Here is a 26517-nt window from a genome sequence, read left to right on the forward strand (position 1 = left end):
AAACAACATTCCAGTTTCTGGAGAACAAACGTGGGTCCAAGACTAAAGAGGAAACAGTAGACGTATAAACATGTATTGACAAGTGTGTTTGTGTATGTGTATGTGTGTGCTTGTGTGGGTGTGTGTGTGCACTGCGCAGTGGTCCAACATGCTCGGTGAAACCCCAAACCTAAAATTTTGCATGAGAAAATGTTTTGTGCTTCTTTATCAGACCTTAAGCTGTTTTTAGAATGGCTTGTCTCCTTACTTTTACTATTAGGCCTACTGCTGTTTAGGGTAACATTGTGCCACTGGACAGGGAAAATATAATTAAATTGCATTATTTACTGCAAAATAAGTACCAGGAGATATGTCTTGATGTTTAATACAGTATTTCCTCTAATGTGTTTTTGTTAAGTAAATGTTTTTCTGTCTAGTTGAGGAATGGGTTGATAAATGGCAAACTTGTTCTGGACATTCACATACAGTATAATAACAATATCTAAATCATTTCTAATGCAACAATCATTCAATTCTTTATCATGTTATCCACTTACTGTACATTGCTACACTGATGCTACAATAATATCCATACACATTTTACGCATAGACCATTAAACAACACTGGTCCATAGAAAGTTTCTGTTTCAGGTTTTTGTTTAGATGTTTTTATTATAAGGTGACCGTGGACTTCCATAATAGGAATAAAAAAATATGATGGAACTTAACGGGTGCCGTCAACTGTGTGTTTGCCATCATTTAACAAAATATTTTCTTAGTCATTTATCACAATACTTACAAAATATTTTTTCCTGCAATGGAGGTCTATGGTCGCTTGCTGCTGTGTGTTTGCCGTCGTTTCTCGGGGAGTCTTCTTTTGTGTTCGTCGGAGGAGGGAGATACGTGTAGGTTTGGAGCAGCATGGGGATTGGTGAATGGTGACGGGGTTTTCATTTTGAAGTGAACTATCCCTTTAACTCAAGTCACTTTTACTACTGTTTTATTTTTTTTTACATTTTAAACTGTTTTTATTAAAAACAAATGTATTTTCTTTAATTGTTATTTTAAATTCTCATGTATCTTTGTTTTTATTGTGATTTTATCGTGTATCTTTTTTTATATATTGTTTTCTCATTTCTGTGTAAAGCACTTTGAATGACCTCTGTGTATGAAATGTGCTATACAAATAAACTTGCCTTGCCTTGCCTATAAAAGTTCTGTTGTTTGTATTTTGTTTTAATGCTTGTGTTGTGTTAAAAAACAAAAAAAAATTACTGTCATGTGACATCAATATAGCATATAAAATTTTATATAGTTGCATACTGCTGTAGAAAAAATTAAATAGCATATAGTGTACACTGACTGGGCAGTAAGCAGAATTCTAGTGTTTCAAGATAGGTTTTTGCTAGTAAGGGACACCTAGTGGCACAATGTTGACATTAACTCTGTAAAGTGTGACGTAATTACTTTTAGGATTTGCATTTAGTTTGTTTTATTTGTGAATGTATTAAAGCAACACTATGTAGTTTTCATGTAAAAATGACTTACAGCTCCCCCATGTGGTTGAAAAGCGCAACAGTGCCTGGTATCAGACACTCTTTTGCAGGCAGGGGGAGGGGCGGGGCTGTGTGCTCTACCCTCCACCGCCACTTTCAGAGTGTGCTTGTAGCAGCTAGGAGGCTGATCGGGTTGCAGCAACAGTACAATTTGTCCAGTTAAAAGTTGTTCTATCACTGAAATAATTTTAGAGACATTATTTAAAGGTAAAAAAACTACATAGTGTTGCTTTAAAGGGATAGTTCACCCAAAAATAAAATGTTTACCCCCCTCCCCCCTTATGTTGTTACAAACCTGTATACATTTCTTTGTTCTGATTAACACAAAGGAAGATATTTTGATTAATGTTTGTAACCAAACTGTTCGTGGACCCCATTCTCTTCCATAGTAGGAAAAAATAATACTATGGAAGTAAATGGGGTCCATAAACAGTTTGGTTACAAACATTTCTCAAAATATCTTCCTTTGTGGTCATCAGAACAAAGAAATTTATACAGGTTTGTAACAACATGAGGGTGAGTAAATGATAACAAAAAATTTATTTTTGGGTGAACTATCCCTTTAAGTAGTTAAGTTGTTTACAAGATCTGCTGACCCTGCAGCATTCTTTAAGAATCAGCTATAAAACCATCTCTTCCACCAAAACCTCACTTGCTAATATTTTTCTTTTTTCTATCCTTATCTTTTCATTCTAAAAAGTACTAACCCTTGGCTATGTATACTGTGTTGGACTTGATGAGACTAGTTCTAGTGCACGTATGTATTGCTGTTCTTGTGTTGCTATAATTGCTTTTATTGTTTACCTCATTTGTAAGTCGCTTTGGACAAAAGCGTCTGCTAAATGACTAAATGTAATGTTTATTAAGGAAAAAAACACAGACATTAAGCAAATCATCTTGCTCTCAGTTTGTTTTTTAGTTACTAACCCAGATCTTTCATTAAAACAAATGATTTTGTTAATAACAAATTCTGTTTTAATGTCCAGCAAATTTTCCAACAACATGTTTAAGGATATTTTGCATTAGATCACCTGTATGTATACACTATTTGGGCATTCTTCTTTACTGTAGTATTTTTTTTTGCAGTTTAGTCTTAAGCCACCAGAGGTCACTGTGGCTCATGTTATAAGCATACTTACCATTAAACTCTCCATTCATTTCTCAAATTCACTATTTCTTATTGGATTAACATCTTTGATAATATTCAGTTGACATAGGTCACTACTTCAGAATTTTTTTCTTGACAAAAAAAGTTTGCTCTTTTTGTCAAGTTTCTTCTGAGACTATAAATCATCTGTTTTGGGACTGTACAAGTCTTTCTGGAGTGATGTTGAATAATTAATTGTCCAAAATATTCTTCAAAAAATTTATTTAGCTTTTTAGAAACAATCTTTTTTTAATTTTATGTAAATTACAAGAATTTAATCAATGCAATTTTTTGGATAAATCTTCTTTTATTCATTGAAAAGTTTTATATCCACAAATGTATATGTACAAAAAAATAAACCCCACTTTAATGTCTTCAAACAAGAATTGAATTAATACTTGGATACAATTTCGATATCTGTTAATAAGAAAGCTATTTAAACTATAAAAAATTGTGACATATTCAATATTATACTTAAATATGCTTGTAAACTTATTCATGCCCTCTCTCCTTTTATTTCTTTCCTTTCATTTATTGTTTTCCTTTTCTTATAATCTTAATGTGATTTCCATTTTCATTCCATGTATTTTTATATAATGGTTTCTTATGTTTATTATCTTGTCTAAATTACTGAATCACTCTTTGTTTTGTTACTTGGAAAACTATTTAATTGTTGCTGTATCTTATATCTGTTTTTGATTGCATTTTCCAATGTATATAATCATATATTTTAATATACAGTATTCAAGTGACACATTTGTGTTCTTTCCTTTATGTTATTTCTGACGTTTGATTTCTCTCGCAAGATTCAAATAGCTGTATTTCATGGTCAAAAAGAGCCTGTCCACCGCCAAAGCCTGACATTATTAAATATACATATACCAACAAAACACGTAATCCGTGTATAAGAATATACGTCTAAACATTAAAATAAAAAAGCTCAGAATTATGTAATTATATGCATGCTATACAATTAAAAAGCATGTAAGTTATGGTATAACGTTAGACACATATGTAAAGGATTAAATATCCATGCAAAGTTGTTCTTTCTCTGTCGTTCTCGATCTTTTATAATATTAATGAACTAATAAGCCGTCATTTTTGAAAGCTTTATAGCATCTTCGTATGAAATAGTAAATATTAAAACTACGACGTCAGCACACTTCATTAATATTCACGATCAACCAAACATCAGTACAAGCTTCCAATGTACTTCAGTATGATTCAATCAATATTAAACATTAATCATTCGCCATTGGAGCGTTACCTCACGACGTCAGTCCATTTCATTAATATTAATGAAACAACACTTGTTTGACCTAATTAATATTCAAAACAAATCATTGGCCAATGAAGGGTTACTACGATCTGTTATTAATATTCATGAACCAAGCCTCCGTCATAGTACTCGTGATATCGCTCTCCGGTTATCGGATGATTTCCTTGTGGGCGGGGCGTCCTGAAGGAAGAACCGCCGTTATTTCTTGCTGTGATGACAGAAAGCAGTGGTACCGGCATATGAACGTCTCATTTTTGCTTTGCACACACCAAACCTGGACCTTTAGTGCATATTTCGACCGAAATCCTCAACCCCTACAGACACGCAAATACAATTGTAATACGTTCATATCCAGAAAGTTTCATGTCGTTCATTTACAGACAAATGAATCATATGATGGAGACGGAGATCCACGTGCCGGTCGGTTCGCCGACCATCAAAAAATATCCGATATTCGTGGACGAGCATAACGTGACGGAAGGAGCGATGAAGCTGATCAAAGAGCTCAGACCGGGATGGGACCCGAACCTGGTCCGGACCAAGGTAGGTGTGCCTGTCTTTAGCACGAGCTAATTGCTACACCCGCTGTGTTTAGGCCCTGTAAACGTACAAATTATTTATTTATTTTTACATTTAATTTGTGAAAATATCTCGTAATTTAGCGGAAGTCACGAGAGGGTTGTGTAGATTGTCATGTCAGATAGCGGACTTATGACGGCACAAGTGACGTTTAAAGCTAGCGTGGCTAACGTCGCCAGATGCCGGTGATCACACCCAGTTCACTGGGTTAGTTACAATTATCGTTTATTTTGTGCCTAAACAGTGTCATACTGAACCATTTCAACTTGAAACTAGTTATCATTGTGCAATGCATTGGTTAAATTAAGTCGACCTTTGTCGTGATGCATCACTAGGCAACTGGCAACGACGTCATTTCATATAATTTGAAGTGCAGAGCAAGATAAAAAGCTGTTTGATGTGGTTTAATGAGTTGACATCTTTGTTTACTTTCTTCTAGAGCAAAGATCATCACTCAGCAAAAAATTTAACATGTAAAAGTTACATGTTTTTGACAAATATTATTCATTTAAAACTATTACTGTACTTCATGTACTGTAGCAACACAAAGGTCATTGCCTTCGAGTCCACATACTTATAAAATGTGTAGCTTGATTGTAATAAATTTTGCATAATGTGTCTAACAAATGCATTTTTGTAAAATGTTTATGAGTTTTGGTTGTAAACGGGTTTAAAGGGAAGTTTTCTGTACTACAATCAACAAACGTGTTTGCATGTCATAGTTCAATAACATCCTGACACTTTAATAAATCTTATTGCATAGTGCATGTTTAAACATCATGTAATTGTACTTGGAGATTGCATAAATATACAGTGCCTGTGCACCTGGTGCAAATAAACCCAAAGGTGTTTGGACCGCAGGTGGTGTTATTTAGTGTCTTTATGGTCTCGTATTTTTGTTGAAGATGCTACACAGTATATGCTGGGGGTGTAACGGTACACAAAATTCACAGTTCGGTACATACCTTGGTTTTTAAGTCAAGGTTCGGTTCCGTTTGGACCGTACAGTTAGGGGGAAGAAATGCAACACATAAAATTACTTGTCGTTTATTACTTAATTACCACATTTTACAAATTTTATTAAATAAATAAAGTTAAAATAAAATAAATAAATAAAAAATCCCAAAAAGAATAAAAGTTGGGGGAATAATAGAAATTGCCATATCAAGTTGCATTGCTTGTCCCGCCTCCGGAGTTTCCTGATTGGTCCACTGTTCTTCACCTGACATTGACGTGTACCGTTACGCGCCTAGTTTATAGTTAGTTTGTATGTTTACAGATACATGTTGCTCATTTTTAGTTCCTGGTACAGGTCGGATTTACTTATTGCCCGTAAATAAGACTTTTAATGGATTATGTTAAATACAAAGCTGGCAGTCGTTTTGAAATTATTAGATCTGATTAACTTGACCTCAACCACTTTTAATTTAAAGTGATTAAACTGTTCTGTTGAGTTATAGGTCATGGGTAAGATATTCATTTATTATATATATATATTTTAGTTCAGTATAAACTGATGCTAACAGATTAAAAACTAAAGCAAGTCTTCCCTACCTGTGAGGTTAATGGCCTGACATCCACTCCCACCAGCAATACAAGTGTCAGACTTAGCATGATTATCAATTTATTTTATTGCACCAAATGTCAACCTCACATGTTGCATATCTGTCTGTTTCAGTATTATGAGGTGGGATGTCTGAAAGTAAGGACAAGGAATGCTGTTTATTATTAATATGGTGTTTCCCACAGTTCCAGTGTCCATCCATACTGGTTAAATCTCTCAAAACCCATAAAGTACGAGACGAGTCATGTTTCACATGACAGAAATGTAAAAATGCTCTAAGGCAGGAAAGAGCCAGTACTTTATTAGATTATTTAAGTGTTTATCAATCATTATATCTTATAGTACAGTTTGTGCTACATTTAATGCTGGTTAAAAAGTTTGCTTCATGTTTCGAAAGATTCATCATCAACACATGTACAGTTGACAACCATCAAATATTTGTCTTTGTTTTGAAGCCAAAATGAATGAACATAATCCTGCCGTCAACGTGGCACAGTTTACAGATAGCCGGCATAGTTTTCATCAATGAAAACATTGTGCCCATGTGTTTTGTCCCCAACGGTTTTTGGATTGGCTTCATTCAGCTCTTCTTTTGGTGTATGACATACTGATGTTGTCATTCATCACAATACAACAAGAGTGCCGGCATTCCAGACGTTTTATAAGAGTGAGATGATCATTCAACAATAGTGAGACATTGCTATTTATACAGCATATAAACCACTTGGATTAAGATTCAGAGGTAAACATTTACCATTCAAGCCATTTGTGGGGTCCAAAATGTGGAAATCAGTTCATAAACTTTCCCTTTAATTGAATTGTGCATTAAACATTTAATAGCAGCATCCCAAAACAGGGTTTTAGGTGTGTAATGTGTTGACTTTTATTAGGCTGTTATGTGTTTATATTTATCTCTAAAATGTTTTATGTCATATCTTCTAACTAATATCTTCATTACTTATTGGTTTATTAAATATTTTGGTAAATGTTTGGGCCTATATCTGGTTTTCTGCTTTGTTTTTAGTCTCCATATATTCATTAACATCAATACAAAACTGTATTTTACAATTGCACCTGCTCGGTGTTAAATCCATCTACTGTACGTCAACCACTGGTGCTGTTTGTACATTAGACATTTTAGGAATCTCAGAAATGCATTGGTGGGTGGTGAGGGCCATTGCAATGCATCGTGGGATACATTGCACAAAACATCAAGCATTTTAGGTTTAGCCAATTTGTCATTTGCTCGATCCTGACTTGCATTTGAATGGTTTCTGATAGCTTTTTATCTTTAAAAAAAAGTGAAATCAAAACAAATCATATTTACTTTTCTCTAGTATTATTGGTTGTGTTGCGCACATTATTCCAGGAAAAAGTCTTCGTAATTTCGTAAAGTTTCTTTTTGGCTAATGCCAAGAAGCTATTAAGGAATAATTTTGTGCAATTGTAATGCAAGATATTTTGTAAAATGTTATCAATGTTTAACGCAGATACTAGTCAACATAATAAAGGTTTTAGGAATAACAGTCAATAATAATAATATCATTGGGATAGGACTGGTTTTGATTTGGTATGGAGCACACAAAATGGCCTTTTTACTTTGATATTACCTTAATATAATAGGTTGTGAATGCTGTTTTAGGTTTTACATAATGTGCATAGAGAGCTGGAGGGATGCCAACCCCGAAGTTAGCTTCATGTGGGTTTCCTTGACGAAAATTCAATGGGATTTTTCCCAAAAGATTATTATACTTATTTGTTTTGTCAATTTAGACATTAATATTCACAAATATAAATTTTTTTATAAATTTTTACGTCTAAATGCATTTACTAAAAACTATAAAGCTATTATTAGAAGCAAACTACTCAACTCTTTCAAACTTTTTAAAACCTAATTTTGATGGGAACGTTTACGTAATAACTTGTAACCACTCTTTTCAAGACACATAAAATCTTACTGGTCTGTTTTACATCGTACAATAAAACGTTTTAATATCTTAAGCTTGTGTTAACCCAAGATCTTCTTCAAGGCATTTAACCAAAACCCCATATACATGTATGCATAATCATCACATCGCCTGTATGTTTTTTGTGTCCCCACCAGCTATTCACAGATGGCACGACTAACAAACTGGTGGGTTGTTATGTGGATGAAAACCCAGAGGACGTAGTGCTGGTGAGGGTCTACGGCAACAAGACGGAGCTGATCGTGGACCGAGACAACGAGCTCAAGAGCTTCCAGGTTCTGCACGCCAACGGATGCGCTCCCAGTCTTTACTGCACCTTCCGAAACGGGATCTGTTACGAGTTCATGCAAGGACGCGCTCTCGATACTCAAGACGTCAGGGACCCTGTGTTACTCAGGTGGGTTCGGTACGAGCCACATAATAGAAAAATCCAAAAGGTGTACCTGCTAAAAATAACTCGATTGCTTGGTCCTGTACTCAATGGCATGTAGGTCAGAACTTTCTGTTTGAACTTAAGTATGGTGATCGTTTACACCTGATTATACAAATCATTTCTAATCATTTATTTTGACTGCCATAGTAAAATCTGTGATTGAATTTTGATTAAATAACTTCTTGTTCTGAGCTATTGTAAAATGGCTTATACACACATCTACCTGTCAGATGAATTGTGCATTAATCGTAAAAGCTTAAGCCTACTAAATATTTCCTGAACATTGTTGTCTTTTATTATACGGTTGTCAGCACTGTTTGATAGGTCAGTTTGTTAGTGTTGTTTTTTAAGGCATTGTAAAGGTCTGGGTATACTTCACTTTCTGTCTCCGTCTCTACGGGCATGTGTCCGCACAGCTTCCAAAGCATACTCAACTGTGGATAAGCGCGGATGGGAAAAAAATTGGTCTGCATGCATATAAGGCGTGCGGACGACCGCGGACCCTCCTGATGGCAAATTAACACAACTAGAAATGCTAAACTAGAAAAAATATCTAAATGCTTTACTAGAAATTCAGTTTTAAACAGTAGGCGACATATTTCTTGAATAAATTGTAAGGATCCCTTATTTTTTAACCCGTTAACTACCGCTGTCCCGTGAGCGGGACACCTAAGTTTACTTCAATATTTTTCATGTAAATGTTAATCTATCACGACACACTGTGACAACAGTATGCAGCAAACCTCACAGCAAACCAACACAAACCTCAGTTTTTTGATAATTTTATTAAAAGTAATACTATATTGCATTTTTTATTTATTACAAATAAATGTAAACTGCTATAAAAAAAATATATTTTCACCTCCAGACACTTCCGTAAAAAGCGTTAAAAAATCTTCTTTAAAACAAGACCAAAATTAGGCATCTAGACTAGGGCTGGGTATCGATTCAGATGTTCCAGATCGATTCAATTTCGATTCACAAGCTATCAAATCGATTCCGATTCTCGATTCAATTTTCGATTCCGGTTCTCGGGATGCTTCCATACCTCTTACTTTTTATGTTTAGGTGGCATCAACGTCGATGAAGCACCTAAAACCACCATTTTAAGCACTGAATGAAAGAATGACAGGCTCCTTGGTAACATCGCGCAAGGCAAAAAAGAGGGTGAAGAAGACTAGTAATTTGATTAACGTTAATCTTACGTTCATTTTTTTGCAGGAAAAAAAATCGATTCTGCTCTTTGAGAATCGATTCTGAATCGACCACGTATAAAAAAACGATTAATCGAAAAATAAATTTTTTTGCCCAGCCCTAATCTAGACCAAAATGTGCATATATACTTCTGCATCGACGTGCAATTACGCATGCAGACCACTAGTAGGCAGGATCCACGTGTGTAACCCACAGTAGCAGTGCAAAAGCCAAAGAAGATGCAGCTTGCCAGTAAACCCATAGATATGTTAAATAAAGGCTAGATGTCTCGCCTGCGCTGCTGGCCAAGTGAGTGGAACGTCCGCATTTGGCGGCCATCTTACCACAGGGTGTTCGCTCACTCGTAACATTGCGATTAATGGAGCATGTACTTTTAAATGACCATAACTTGCTCACTTTCTACCGATTTTCAAACGGTTTGGTTTGTTTTAAACGTCAGAGATGTACCTATGACACTGCATACTTGATGAATAATTTTCATGAATCATGTTAAAGCATCCAGAATTATAGCCACGTTAATAAGGTTTATAAGAACTGTTTAAAAGTCGGTAGAAAATTGAGCAAGTTATGGTCATTTAAAAATACCTGCACCATTAAACGCAATGCTACGAGTGAGCGAGTGCCCTGTGGTAAGATGGCCGCCAGGTGATGACGTTAGAGACTCCACCGTAACACATCTAGCCTTTATTATACATATCTATGAGTAAACCCACCAATGATGAAGAAGAAGCAGTTTGTCGTGTATGTTTTGAGAAGACGAGCAGTGATCGGGGTAAATAGACAGGGACATCTGTTGCAGTTTGAGTTAAATCACTGCTCAACTTGGCCATGTTTGTCGCAAGCGGAAATGCCTATGAAGAAATGCGAGGCAGATTTTTTTGACCTGACGGGAGGGGTTCAATAACAGCGCTTGTGGTTTGTGTAGAACGGATGCGTTGTTAAATTTCTGGCGATGTGCACGTCAGGCTACGCACACCCTAAACATAGCCTACGGCGTAGCTGCATCGTAGAACTTACGCACGACTATAAATTACCCTTAAATACCCTGAAGTAATCCTGGGTGTGGGAAATTGCTGTCTTTGTAGTGTTTATCAGTCACTTACTAGATTCCTGTTTGGTGAGGATGTTGAAAGTAAAGGCCAATCACTAGATTTTGGAGCTGAGCTCTTGAATGCCTTTTAATCTCATAAATTCATGCTTTTGTTATGCAAAATTCTGATCATAGTTGTAGTTCCTGAAATATCTTATTAAACAAACAAAAGTCAAAAAGAGGGAGCAAGAGCACAATTCACATCTGGACCTAATAATTATTAAAGGAAAACATATCAGTGATTAAAGTGTTTTCAAAGAATAGATGAGCCTTTAATTTAAATACCGAACAATGTAAGATTTTAATCCAAATAAAACTTAATTCATGTATATTCAGACCGTACTGATTTGTCTGAAGGTCGTGTAATCTAAAGCAGACACACAGTGGACCATATCAAAAATTTCACCACTGACCTTGGGATAAGAAGACGTACCTCCCAAACATCTTTGACAGACATTGGGTCTCATTCACTAAGCATGCAGACTTAAGTATTATTAGTGTAAGAGACCTAATGTGTTTATTTTTAAAAAATATTTTACCAGCCTTCCATAATTCCCTCTATTCTTCAATGGTTATTACAAAACGCATTTTTTTGTTTCTATTGGTAGATTGATCGCTGGGGAAATGGCCCGCATTCACGCCATCCACGCTCACAATGGCTGCATCCCCAAATCCAACCTGTGGATTAAAATGCGCAAGTACTTCTCACTAGTGGCCACGGAGTTTACCGACCAAGCCTCCAACATCAGGTAACCATCAGTAAACACAGCAGGACAGAGCGACTACTGAAAAGAGTTTAATGTGAACTACTGAAATGTTTTTAAATAAATTCAGTTTAGTTAGTTATGTGCATGTTTTATTTGATGCCACTCTTTTGGTAAAACTTCAGCAAACATTCATGCAAGATTATTTTAATCGAAATAATTCTCAGTTTTAGACATTACTCAGGGCTCCAGACTGCCACCAAAATTGGAGAGCGTGCCACTGAATTTTACATCCAGTTGCACATGTGCGACCAATAAATTTGACCCTTTTTTTTGTGATGTGACACTGAATTTGAAAGAGCACATTGTACTTTCTGCATCTATCATTAAGGTATTTATTAGTAATACAGTGGAAATTAGTAGAAATGTGAAAATTTGGTAGGCATAATGATTTACAGTGTGTGCCCCTAAATTTTCTGGTTGCGCCCCTAAAATTTTCAGTTGGGGGCCACTGTGCTCCTAGTGAATAAAGTTAGTCTGGAGCCCTGTTACTTTAAAAAAAATGATGACTATAATGTTAGCCATTTAAAAATAGTTAATGTATTGATGAAATAATAGTCAGATTAACTAAATTAATTTCGATTCTCCTTCTTAAATCTGTCTAAAGCTCATGCACCGAGCTGTAATATATCATAATGATCACCATTTTCTGTAACAAAGATGATCTCCCATTAAAGCGATTAGCATGAGACACATACAGTATCAAGCACATGCAAATTCATTGACGTCATCCTTTGTCTGAACATTGGTGTCGTAAGAGTTCCTCTGCTGAAGATTAGGTTACCGCTCTGTCTCTAATAGTCTGATTTCACCACGTTCCTGTTACTTTATCCAAGTCATAAACATATGCAAAAATACATGATGGGACATATCACAGATCAGTTAGAGAGCCTGCCGGGTCTTGAGAGAGACACCTGCAGCATAAATGATGATTCTAGAAATAGCTCCTTAAGCTCATTACCTGGAGAGAGTCACTCAGACGGCCTTTCTGATTGGTTGAGCTGGTGGACTTCATTTCTCTGTTGCTAATCTTTTTTTATTAAATATAAAATCCTGATTTAGACTAGATGAAGTATTTTGCATATTCAAGCATCATGTTCAGAAATAAAGAAAGTTCTTTTAGTGGTGTTCCTGTAGCTCAACAGGTTGTGTTAGAAGGTCATGGGTTCGATCCCCAGGGAATACACACACAGACATACAATGTATAGCTTGTAATGCACTGTAAGCATCTGCTGAATACATTATTGTAAATGTAAATTTGAACCACTCTTGCTTTTGATCATACTTGTAATGGGGATTTAAGGTAGTATTGTTACTAGGGCTGCATAACGATTAGGGCTGGGATAAACAAATATTTTTTATTAATATTATTTTACGGTTAATCTAGCGATTATTTTTCGATGCATCGATTAATCTAACGATTCATTTTATCAGTCCGATTCGATTCTCGGTTATCTCCCCATTAATTAACTAATGTGCGCCGCAAACTCGCGCTGCTCATGTGTGTGGTGTGCATGCTTGTTAACATAGGCGCTGAAAAAACATGCGCAGATTGCGCACTGCTCACACTTGCAGTGGGATAACGGTATGGAGCCACTCGCGTAGCTACTAACCTCTGGCGCCGCCATTTTGGGTTTGACGAATCGACACGCATATTTTGCGTCGACGTATTTTTGCGTTGACTCAAAATATGCGCGTTGTCCCAGCCCTAATAACGATTAATTGCAACTAATTGTTTGCAGAATAAAAGTTTGTATTGTGTATAATAATTATATTATATATAATAATTATATGTATTTATATATATATTTAAATACACACACATTTGTGTATATATTGTAGAAATATTTACATGTATATACATTTTTATATTTATATATAATTTATATAATATGCAAACAAAAACTTATATTTTGCAAACGATTAGTTGCGATTAATCGTTATGCGGCCCTAATTGTAACACTGGGATTTGACATGCATGATTTAAACTAGAATGTAAAAATCTAGCTGTGTTTATTCAGTGTTATGCTACATATAATCAAAAGCACTTCCTATAAAGAAATCATATTTAATAGCATTGAAAACCAAGAAGCGATGCTACAAGTATTGTTGGCTTTGTATGATTTTTTGTTCCTCAACTACATGACTAAATGTGACCCTGGACCACAAAATCAATCAAAAGAGTATTTTTTATTTATTTAATAAGTTATCTAATTTATAATTTATCTAATAATAATAATAATATCTAATTTATTTAATAAAATCTAAATATTGAGAAAATCGCCAAAGTCCTTAGCAACACATATTTCTAAAGATAAATAAATTATTGATATATTTACGGTAGGAAATAAAATATCTTTATGATCTTTACATAATATCCTAATGATTTTTGGCATAAAGAAATGGATAATTTGGACTCATACAATGTATTGTTGGTTATAGCGATAAATATACCCATGCGACTGATTTTTTGGTCCAGGGTCACAAATGTAAAAACTTCCTATAATGCATTTCTGCTAATATTAACCCATATTCATAGTTTTTTTGTGTGTGTGCTGTGATGTGCTGTAGTCATTGATTTGTATCTATGTATCCTCGCTTCAGAATCCAACAGGAAGTGCCCAGTCAGGAAGTGCTGGAACAGGAAATGACATGGATGAAGGAACACCTGTCACAGCTGGGTTCTCCGGTGGTACTCTGTCACAATGATCTGCTCTGTAAGAACATCATTCATAACGCTAAAGAAGGTGAGTTTGAAAGGTGTTTTTTCTCATCATATAAATCACAACATTCCCAACAAGGAATAGCCATCATTTTACGTCTATGTTAACTATATACCCGATACAGTCTGACTATGAGTAGCCCACTTCTAGCCAAAATTTGGTTACGTGTTGTTTTTTACCAAATAACTTGTGAGATAACCCATTATGTCAGCAAAGTCGACAGGGATTACAAGCTGTTTGGTTTCATTGATTTATTTCATTTGTTTTTGGGCTATGTTTAGACGTCTATGAAGATCACTGACAGCCCAAATGTTGCTTTGTTTTAGCCTAGACGTCTGGGCTGGGCTTGGATGGCTATTAGACGACTTTTAAACCCAGAATTGCTTGTTGGAGATGAGCATATGTGATACTTCATCATTTTCACGTCATTACCAATGTTTTCAGACATGGCGAGTAACTTGCATCATATGAAAATGTTGATATGCGCAAAAAAAATTTGCAATAATGCAAAATGCAGTCCAACAAGAAATATTTAGTAATATATTGATTTTCTCAACTCGCCCACTGTTTGCATGTTCAAAAGTTTATTCAAGTAATATTTCGGTATTATCGCTGCAAGTCAACATGGCATCTCTTGCTTTTTAGGTCACGTTCGGTTCATCGATTATGAATACTCGAGTTATAACTACCAAGCGTTTGACATTGGAAATCATTTCAATGAATTTGCAGGTGAGCACCAAAACCCACAGTGATAAAAAAATGACAATTAAAATCGAATTCTCTCTTTGATGACTTCTCTTTTATGTGTGTTTGCTCTCTAGGCATGAGTGAAGCAGACTTTAATCTCTATCCCAGCATGGAGATGCAGTTAGATTGGCTACACACTTACCTGCAGGCCTACAAACTCTTTACCAAAAAAGGTGAAGATGTCAGTCAGCGGGAACTGGAGACGCTCTACGTGCAGGTCAACAAATTTGCTCTGGTGAGTAAGACACAGAGGATGAAGTGTTTTCGTGATGCTGGATGTATTAAGTTTATTTGTGGGTGTTTTGCATGATGATTTTGTGTGATGTTAACTTGTGTTCATCTTCTGCTGTGGTAGGCCTCACATTTCTTCTGGGGTTTTTGGGCCCTGATCCAAGCCAAGTACTCCACCATCGAGTTTGACTTCCTCGGGTAAGCGGCCCACCCAGCACAGCCAACCTTTCATCTCTGATGTGGGAGGATTTATTTATACAGACCATTACAGAGTCAAACTAACACTGTATTGATGGGTGTTTCATTGTGTTCAGTATTAAAAATCTGATCTGAATAGAAACAACTAACACAGACAATAAACAAGCACACACTGCAAAAAATGATTTTCAAGAAAACATTTTCTTAGTATTTTTGTCTTGTTTCCAGTAAAAAGATCAAAACCATGAGCAAAACGACCTAAGAAAATAAGTCTAGTTTTTAGACCAAAAATATCACATTTAAGTGATTTTGTGCATTAAACAAGCAAAAGAATTGCCAGTGGGGTAAGCAAATTTTACTTAAATTTTTCTTGAATTTAGTGTTTAAGAAAAAAAAAATCAACTTTTTTTTGCTTACCCCATTGGCAGATTTTTTTGTTTGTTTAATGCACAAAATCACTTAAATTTGATGTTTTGGTCTAAAAACTAGACTTAATTTCTTGGGTCATTTTGCTCATCAAGAAAAAGCATCTTAATTTTAGAATTTTTTTGATATATTCAATAGGCTAAAAATGGACAGTACCAATATGGTGATTGTGCGTGTGAATTATATATTGTGCAAAAAGAAAATAATTATTAGAGATGCACTAACATGAAATTTTTTAACCGATACTGATAACCGATTTTTCAGACTGATATCTACCGATACTGATTGTTTGATGGTTAAGTTGCCTTGCTAAATTCTGAAGATAAAATTATCTGTATGTTTTTCATTTAATAATGATTAATATTGAATGTAAACTAGTGACATTTAAATTTTTTATACACACAGCTCAATGCATTTCTGGCCCTGACTATCAGCTGTTTTTAAACTACAGTGTAAAAGATTGCTTTTATTTGATTTGACCGATTATTGGCCGATATATCGGTGCATATCTAATAATTATTATTATAAATACCCTAGAAATTATGCTGTTTGGGATCACTTTAACTTTCAAGAAATGTCCCAATTATTTTTTACCCCATAATCTAATCTTTATTTTTTTATGCAAATTGCCATTTCAAATTTTTATCTTTGCTTTTGGGGTGAAATAAGGACTCATACATTTTGTATGCAATTAACCCAGAAGCATACTAGCCTGGGTAATTCATTACATTATTTGTCTAGTTTAGTTTAGAAATTAATCATTGACCGGAAATAGCCTCAGGGTAAAGTTAAAGCTGCGTGAGTCGCAAAACACTGCACATGGAGTATAGAGCTAAAGAGATGTCGTCTCTGCACCTTAAAAATACATTAGATCTGAACCTGTGAATGAGTGACTCTGTTAAAGGTAATGATATTATTTGAAGGTCTCCCACATACAGCTCATGAAAGTGTGTGGATTAGTACATCTGTTCAGTATTTAATTTTAAAGGGGTAACTGGCACACAACCTAAACCACAGTCACAATTTTCTTCTTCTGTGATCTGTATCTGTAAAGCATGTACATTTTACTTTTTTAAGAGAGAATTGAATAAAAGTTTTGTGATCTGTAGGCTATTTAAGTGGACATCGTGGTTCACTCTGTTAAACTGGCTTAAGTAAATATATTCTGTAAACTTCCTACATTGCCTGTTTCCAAGCAACAGGTCATGCCGCTCTCATGCTTTATCCTTTAAAAACAAACCGCCGGTCACGCAGACACTCTTACACTGCTCAAAAAACCATATAGAAGAAAAAATGGATATTTATTTCTATACATGAGTTAATAAATGTCAAATAAAGTGAAACAGGACTTACCATGCAGATTGCATATCTGATCCTCTTAAATAATCTTTAAAAAAGATAAAAAAAATTTGTTTGTTTAATTCACTTTTGCTCTTTTTGCTAGGTATGCCGTGCTACGTTTCAATCAATACTTCAAGACCAAACCTGCAGTGATGGCCCTGGAGATTCCCAAATCAGAAAACTGAGGGTACAGCATCATTCACTGTTTGATCGTCGAATCTGAGATGTTTTCAGCCAGGGGTGGGTAGGGGGTACCGCAAGGGCAAGTACTGGGAATCCTCCTACTTTTGGCTTCGAACTTATACTGTATGCCATATCTCATTTTCTTTCTCAAACACATGATGCACCTTTTCTAGTTTTCCATCAAATGTGTTTTATTTACTACTTATTTATTGTTTTGAAGGACCTCATTGCACCATTTAGTTATTTGGTACTTCTTGCTCATCTTTGGCGGTTTGAGAGACATTTCCGAGTGATTTGCAGTGAAGGGGTCACGCGGTGACATTTAGCGAGGGGATAGGGTCATGCTGCGGGCTTCGGATACATACAGGATGCTCATTTCATCATTCTCTTGTCAAAATGATACAATGATTGCAATGACGAATGCTCGCAGACCCAAATATGCTTTCGTAAAGATTGCCTCCAATATGGTTTTTAGAGCCAGTTAGGAGTGACTGAAGAACCAGATGGTTACCAAGGTGAAAATCCTGCACTTTTACGCACTTGAGCAAGATTAGTGCCCTTTGTACGTCACTTTAACTAAATGCCAAGTAACCATTCGTCTAAATCTTGACTTCACTCCAGACATTCCCAAGAAGTCAGGGCCATCGTGTCTCCAGGACCACGTTTCCACCTCTTTAGCTTTTATGGCTGTTAGACGTTCTGTTGAATTTTCCACTCGTCACAGACCGTGGCGTATGACCACCTGCTCACCAGCCGCCACCTCCCGTGTGTTTGCATCACCTGGCAGAGACCAAACTGAGATTTAAAAGTCATTATGTGCTGAATAATCATCCTAACTACATTAAACATCAATGTAATGGCTTTTTAAAAATAAATAGGAGATAAAATGGACGTAACAGGCATGCGTAGCTCGGTTCGGGTCACCATCTGTGAAGTCTCTTGCAGAATAAATAATAGACCAGATTATTGTATTTAAGTTAAAATTATTAATTGCGCACTAGAGTTTGTCATCTAATGGCAGGTTTTCAAAAATTACAAAAAATTGAATTACATTGCATCTAGTTCTTTCTAATAGACATGCTATCATTTCATGCTTATCAGACTTCTCTGACAAGTTTTGTAGATTAAGTTATTTTCATAAAATAATTCGTCCATTTCTATGTCATACATTCCAGTAGAAACTTTCCAAAAGAGCACAGACAAACTTTTTTTTTTTTTTTTTAAGAAAACTTGCATTTGGGTGAATTGCACAGAACCTGTCAAGAATGTGTCCCACTCAACAAGATCCTAAAGTTTCTCTTTAGTTTTGAAATGAAATGTTTAGCCGTCTGGGGTCGGTAGAAAGTGTCCGGCAGCTTTTTTAACCCAAGTGTCCTTTCACCGGCTGACCTCATGTGTCAATAGTACAGCATACAGTGGTACTGATAAAATAACACGGCAGCGTTTTCTGAACGTCCTGAAACAGAGACCGAGGTCACGCCGAATATCTGACGTGTGTTTGGCTCTGCGTCAGATGCAGGTTAATAATGAAACGCTTTGAGCCGCAGGCGACGATTGAAACCACGAGCCCCCTAACAAACCCATGAATAATTTTGTAGGTGATGTTTCTGTGATGAGCTTAAACTGCTCACTAATGATATTATTTGTTCACAGTTACAAATGATGCGCTAATGTCCCGTGCACTATTACTCCCAAAAAACAAAATAGGATATTTTGCATTAAGAAATTTAACGTTTTGCCTTTTTTTATTTCCGCACACATTTCTGAGATCCAGTAATACAAATCATCTTGACACAAGATTGGTATAAATTCAATGAAATTAAACACTAAAACTTTTTAAATGTACTAAAAATGTATAAATATATTTATTTTAAGTTGTCTACATACAACCTGGACACATTCTTGACCATTTGTAAGGTTTCATCTTTTAATGCATTATTGCTCTCTGTCACTGGATGGTTCAGCATTACTGCTAGTAAAAAATAAGTAAATCATTTCAATGTACATTGCATATTGTACACATGCATGAAGGACAACATGAATTCATGAACAGTGCAATGGCAAGATGTAGAAATGTGGATGTTCAACCAAGAAACTTCGTTTGTAAAATATGAATATGAAGTAATGTTGCTTTAACTGTTAAGGATGTGAAGGAATCTGAAGGGTTAACAAACACTCAATTTGTTCATTATTGATCTCGGTTTCTCACTTTAATATCCAGATCTGACATTTCAGTGTGACCACATCTTGGGAAATAAAGGTTTATAGTGAAACTCATCCAGAAATTGTGTAATAAAAATGTACCTTTACTAACCTCTGTTCTTTAAGGGACCTTTACAGCATGTTAGGATTTTTGTTTAGTTTGTACAGAAAACATCCCAAACATGTCGACTTCACAGCTCATGTTTTATTTAAGAGCAGTTCTTTTGTGAATGTACTGAAGTAATATGTACAGATAATCTTTCATTTCTCTCTTTTTTATTTTTTGTATATTTAACAAAACTGGAAGTGTGATAAGTGAGATGTGTTTGTATTTGCTGTTCTCCAGCAGAGGGCGCTACTGTGCTGCGGTGATTCTTTGAGTAACCATACTGTAAATACTGTGAAAAAAATACTGTACAATGTTTTCACTTCAACTACAAGGGAGAGTAATTTAACATTTGTTCAAACTTTTTCCATTAAAAACGTTGGATCTGTCACATGCACTTGCTTTTTTAATCGTTTAATATTTAAAATAAATGAATGTTAGGCATAAAAGCTCATTCTGTATGGATCAAATGTCTTTGATTGTGAGCAGTGTGCTGTGTGCACTTAAATGTACATTACACTGTCAAAAAAAAATGTAGCCTACAAATCCTCCCAAGTAAAAAAAATACACTTGTATAGTAAATAAACTATTTTTAAACACTAATTTTGTACTTAATAAACAAAAGAACTTTTAGGTTTACTTAACTTTGCTATTTTGACAATACAATTTTTTTATTTCTGAGTTGGGTGTGTAAGTCACCAAATCCAACCTTATATTATTTTAATCACTGTCTTGTTACCTAAAACAGCATTTTAAAACATGTCAGCGACTCCTAGTAACTGATAGCTGGGATTGAAAAACATTTTTACACAGCGGGGTTAGTTGTCACACAGTCTTACAATGAAGCCTTAGGTTTACAATGATAATGAAATGAAAATGTAAAGTATATTCATCAAAATGATAACTGTTAATACAATATCAGGGGAAATAACTCACAATTATGATTTTTTTTTTTTTTCTTAATTGTGCTGCACTTTCAATTTTTGATAAAAAAAGAAAAACTATTGCAATGTATCGCAACATGCAATGTATTGTATCGTACCGTGATACATTGTATCATGACACGTGTATCGTATCGTGAGGCCCTTGCCAATACCCAGCCCTAATAAACAATATCCACTTTTAGTATATAGACAGAAATTGATGAATTATTTGTGTTTTAACTAAATTTTCTAGCAGATGTTACAACAAACCATCTGTTTGTCACAATGAACCCACCTATGGGGTAACATTTGCACTCCTGTCACTTTCTGTGTAATTGTACAATAACGGTAGATCACACAAACAAACTTTGTGTTCATTTGTAGCAGAGATGTGTGTTTTGATTGTGTAAAAAAATTATTAATCTAACTTAAATATTTTTTGAATGATAGAGCCAAAAGCGTTAGGTTGTGTCCCACTCTCTCGCATACTACTCAAGTAGGACTCTACTTTTATTTAGTATATCTGTAGTGTGTCACTTTTACACTTTTATTTAGCACAAAAATAAAATTGTACTACAAATGTACTGGTATTTAAGTATATTACCTGGGCTGTTACTGGGGCGGTACCCTTCCAAAATGCAAACCATTGTACCTAATGGGTGCATATTAAAACCTTTATAAAGGGTACCAGTGACAGGTTTTGTAAAAAAAATTTCAGTGTAGAGATGTTGAAATATATTAGTATATGACAATAACCATGATATTTTAAAAGTTAAAGTTTCCCTACACTCATAGTTTGTGATTCATTTACCAAAAATCTGAATTTGACTGCTATAGCATTAATTTAGGGATTTCATAATATTGTTATTGTGAATTCTTTTGTCCACAATAATTGTGTTGTGAAAAATGTATATTGCGACATCCGTATTGAACTTCTGACTGTCTCCTAGAAGTCTAAATTTACTATTTAGGATATCCTAAGGCAGACAAGTGCACACACACACACAGACAGCGAGTATTACAAATATATTTAGTGTTTTATTTTATCCTTAACAACTAAATGCAGGCTGATGTTTAAATCTAAGGATTTGCAACATTCAATGCACTTCAACTTGATCTGGACTAGGCCATCTGCTTTTTGACTGACTGCTAAGGAAAGGGTTTGTATGGAAAGTTTGCAGTTGGAGAAACACCCACATACAAATGAAAACAAGGAATGTTGTGATCCTCTTTGATCTGTCACGCTGTCATTCAACCAAACAATACTTGTCATTCATATCAAATTATCTACACCCTAATCAAGTTGGGTGTTTCCTCTATACCCATATGGCAACAAAAAATATGTTTGTGCCAAATACATAGAAAGTAAGCTTAATTAAATATATTTTTGAATTTGAAAATATATTTAGTTTTAACCTTCATATATTAACATATATTTCAAGGGTAACAAATATATTTCTAATTTACAACCCATCCCAGCCTTCATTTCAACGTCAAGGACAAGGTTGAATCAAAATTGAATAACCTTTTGATTTTGCTAATTTAATCAACGTTTATATCACAACATTGTTTCAACGTCTCACTTTCAACATGGGTGAATTAAGGTTTTTGCGTCAATGGCAAATTAACATTGAAACATGCATTGATTTGGCATCGTATATCAACGTTGAACAAACAACATTATTTCAACCAAATTTCAACATTGATTTTGAAGCATTTTATTAACCTTTTGCAACCGTTTAGCATTAACTGTTGTATCAACTTCTTGCAATGTTAAAATAAGAACTGACATCATTATTTCAACCATATTTCAACATTGACGGTCGTTCATATGCCTGCTTGGATACGGCAAAAAATATATTTCCTGGCCAAAATATAAAAGTTTGTATTACATTTATAAACTACAAGTATGATATATAAGTGTGTATAAAATAAGATATTTTTTTATTTAATTTTAACCTATTCAAACCTGTTATGTTTACAGGTTTGTAACATGCAAAGTTTTCCTATGCGACACTAATATAAAAGCTTTAAAATATATTTATTTTTACAATATACAAAATATGGCCAAAAATATATATTTGTGATAAATAAATTTTTGCAAACAGATTTCAAAAAATATTTCAGTACATATATTTTTGTATATTTTGAAATAAATTTAAAATTATATTTGAAATTTTATTTTATTGCCATATGGGTAATAAACGCTCCTACAGCATATATTTATAATGCATAATGCAGGGTTTAGGGGTGGTTTCCCAGACAGGATTTAGATTAATCCAGGACTAGGCCTTAGTTATATTAGGACATTCAAGTACTTTTTTACAAACAAACCTTTAAAAAAAAACACAATACGGGTGCTGCATCTTGAGACAAAACAATGGCACGGATATAGATGGTTTCATGGCACGTGTGTGTTGTGTTTACACGCCTGAGTCGAAGTAAGCTTTCAGTCTGTATTTATTCATCAGTCTAAACTGATCTCTGAAACAAATACCTCGTAGAAAATCAAATGTTTTGGTTTGATAAAGACGACGAGCATGGATCACAACTGTGCGGAGAGGCTTGGCAGCAAGTAATAGTTGATAGTTGTTAGATATATGAATGAAGGTAATTTACTGTCATTTATCTTCATTGTTACCAGAAATAAACTACTGTTAAAGTCCTCTGTTGTTATTGATTGATACCGGAAGTTGCGTTTAGTCCAAAAAACCCCGTTTGTTTATGTTGTTGCTGCTGAAACTGTATTAAGATATATCAGTGCAAGGTGTTTTTAAATGAAGGCAGCTCAAACATGCATTTATGTCTGGGTCTAGTTTAACTTGACCTTTTATTTATCGCTGATGCAATGCTCTACCATCTGACCTACATGATGTTTGCATAATTTTAACCCAATATTTCATATTCATGTATTTGATGAGCAGCTCTGGGTTTATTCTGTAATAAAGATTAGCTGCATATTATCATATTTTCTCTTATGTCATAAATATAAAACACATTTGTATGCCAAAATTGCATAAATTCTTTAGGAAAAAATGATTTGTCCCGAATCATAAAAGTGAACATAACATTTTAATTAAGCTTCAAAAAACAAACCACAAAACTTTCTTGGAAAACGCAACATAGAGAAAAAAAAACATGTACACTTTTAAATTATACACATTATAAACAAAATAAAGTCTATGTCTATTTTTTACAGCAGCTGGTTTTGCAACAGTAGTCCAGATCAGGATTCATATTTTTTTCCCCTGCTTCATTCTACAAATAAAATACAAAGTGTATTTCTTTATCAAGTTATATACATGATTTCAATATTTCCTTGTGTATCATAACAGTCCACTCACTGGCGAATTTCTTTTAAAATTTCCTCTTTAAAATATAAATGCTTTTTAAACATTTTTTTTACATTTCAGCTCAACTGTAAATTGACCTCTACTGGCCCAATAATATTGACCCAGTCAAAAACTGGAATGATAAAATGATTCAAACTCACTCTACACACACACACACACACACACACACACAATAAAAATAAAAGTAAACCAATATTTTAAAACAGGAGCATTTTCAGAAAAGAGAATTATTCACATCTCCTTTCACAAAGTGGTAGAAATTATTTGCATATGTACATCAAGTGCAAACTTCTACTTAAAAAAAGGATCTATTGATCTTGAGTAATATGGGGATGAAAAAAATATTTCAGATGATAAAAAGTGCATTCAAGTATTTTTTGTGCACCAAATTAAAATGAACTAAATATATGGGAAATATGTTTAAGTGCAGTACTCGAATTTAACCAGCAGAGTGCGCCAACAACATAAAACAACAGAACTCGCGGATAACAGTAAAGGCAGAGTCTTAAAGGGACAGATTGCTTAAATCTCAAACGGAACATAAGAAATAAAAAATGCTCTTTTACTTTTCCAAGCCTACTGGTGTGTTCGTTTTCTCTTTTTTGCCCTGGAAAGTACCTTGGCACAATCTTAACAGGAATTTATCCAGGAAACCCCTAGGAAAATCAAGTGCCGTAAAGACATCAAGGTGTAAAATCACACTGAAGCTGCCGAGCAGACTTCGTTTAAATATGGCTAATGTGTCTCATTGGGTATTTCACCCAAAAATGAAATGATCACCATTTTATCCCCCTCATGTTGTTTCAAACCTGTATGCTGTTGTTGTTTCTTATGTAACCTAAATGAGTCTAAAAAAAATATTTGGACAGGAATGCGGTTTAATTTGATCACTGTAAATCTCTTTAAGGCAGACCAATGCACTTGATGCTACAGCTACCGTCTACTTAAAAATGTGAAAAGTTTAAAATCTTTAAAGCTATGCAAATGACATGCACTGATCATGCAGGTTTGAAATGACAAGACGGCGAGTTAATAATGGCATCATTTTTGGTGTACTATGTAATACGATTATTGCAATCAATGGATTGTAAAATGTGTCAATACACAGTACCCTCTCCAGCTACAGCTTAAGTATTTCAGTGCGACACCAGATGTGATTTGTGTCATTATGAATCCTGCAGATCTGTAGTCTTAACAGGTAACCTTGCATCTTGAAAATCAAAGTTTTCGTTATTGCAGGTGGTGGTTAGCATCTCCTTATCCTGGATGCCCAACCTAAACCACTTAAATAACAACAAAACAAATCAAAATCCATGTTCTAACATCAGTTTACTGTCCTCAGATCTGCTGTTTGTGTAAATAAACTGTCCTCACGACTGAATGGGCAAACTCTGACCTACAGTAAACCATTTGCTTGTAGGGATACCAAAATCTCTCCACAACCCCACCTCTCTCTATTTATTATTACATTATTTATTCTATCTCAGTCAGTGAGGACCACCAGCTCCCCCTCACTGCGTTCCCCAATGTCGCTCTCCTCCCCTTCGCTGTAGGGTTGTCGAGGTCTCGCAGCCTCCAGCGGTTCGCTGCCTCGGCCCTGGTTAGGCTCCAGAGCGCGAGGTAGGTAATGCTCTAGCAGGGCGGGATGCAAGGGTAAGGTCGCCATGGATACGGGCGTGGTCGGGTACTGTCCCTCACCTGTGGCGTAGGGTAGCTGCTGTTCCGATTGGCTGTGGAGAAGATAAATGTCGAACGTGAGACGTGGCGACCAAATATCATCAAGATAAGAGAAAATACTTTGGATAGAGATGGGAGATTATTCTGTTTCCTAAAAATCAGATATTGCAAGATACTGGCTTTTAGGAAAATGGCATTAATAGATAAAATAAGTCCACACACTGCAAAAAAATATTTTCAAGAAAAAAATTTTTTTACTGAAAACAAGACAAAAATACTATCTAAAAATTCTTACAATAAGATGCTTTTTCTTGATGAGCAAAACGACCCAAGAAAATAAGTCTAGTTTTTAGACCAAAAATATCAAATTTAAGTGATTTTGTGCATAAAACAAGCAAAAAAATCTGCCAATGGGGTAAGCAAAAAAATCTTGAACATTTTTCTTAAACTCTAAATTCAAGAAAAATGTGCTTACCCCATTGGCAGATTTTTTTGTTGTTGTTGTTTTATGCACAAAATCGCTTAAATGTGATATGTTTGGTCTAAAATCTAGAATTATTTTCTTGGGTCGTTTTGCTCTTCAAGAAAATGCATCTTCATTTAAGAATTTTTAGATATTTTTACTGAAAACAAGACAAAAATAGTAAGAAAATATTTTCTTGAAAATATTTTTTGCAGTGCAATTGTTTAAATGAAAGCAAAAAATAGGTGCAGAAATTACTTTAATCACACACTGCAAAAAATTATTTTCAAGAAAAAAAATCTTAGTATATTTGTCTTGTTTTTGGTAAAAATAATAAAAAATTCTTAAATGAAGATGCTTTTTCTTGATGA

The 26517-nt window shown here is 34.8% G+C and overlaps 2 protein-coding genes across 6 annotated transcripts in view; one reads left to right on the forward strand and one right to left on the reverse strand.

The window, feature by feature from the left end:
- Positions 1 to 4135: 4135 nt before the first annotated feature.
- On the forward strand, positions 4136 to 20121 carry etnk2 (ethanolamine kinase 2). Its single transcript, XM_065259196.1, has 8 exons — positions 4136 to 4504; positions 8209 to 8468; positions 11418 to 11558; positions 14178 to 14320; positions 14942 to 15025; positions 15118 to 15278; positions 15399 to 15472; positions 17343 to 20121. The coding sequence occupies exons 1-8, from the start codon at positions 4325 to 4327 to the stop codon at positions 17422 to 17424; spliced, it is 1125 nt and encodes a 374-aa protein (XP_065115268.1). The 5' UTR covers positions 4136 to 4324; the 3' UTR covers positions 17425 to 20121.
- Positions 20122 to 23706: 3585 nt separating this feature from the next.
- sox13 (SRY-box transcription factor 13) overlaps positions 23707 to 26517 on the reverse strand; it is a 32999-nt gene continuing 30188 nt past the window's right edge. For all 5 annotated transcript variants that reach the window (XM_065259200.2, XM_065259197.2, XM_065259201.2 and 2 more), the window contains one exon: positions 23707 to 25736. In XM_065259200.2, coding sequence (XP_065115272.1) covers positions 25490 to 25736 — 247 coding nt within the window. In that variant the 3' untranslated portion in view covers positions 23707 to 25489. The remainder of the gene's footprint in view (positions 25737 to 26517) is intronic.

The sequence above is a fragment of the Paramisgurnus dabryanus genome, chromosome 14 (assembly GCF_030506205.2).
Source record: "Paramisgurnus dabryanus chromosome 14, PD_genome_1.1, whole genome shotgun sequence".
NCBI classification, from domain to species: Eukaryota; Metazoa; Chordata; class Actinopteri; order Cypriniformes; family Cobitidae; genus Paramisgurnus; species Paramisgurnus dabryanus.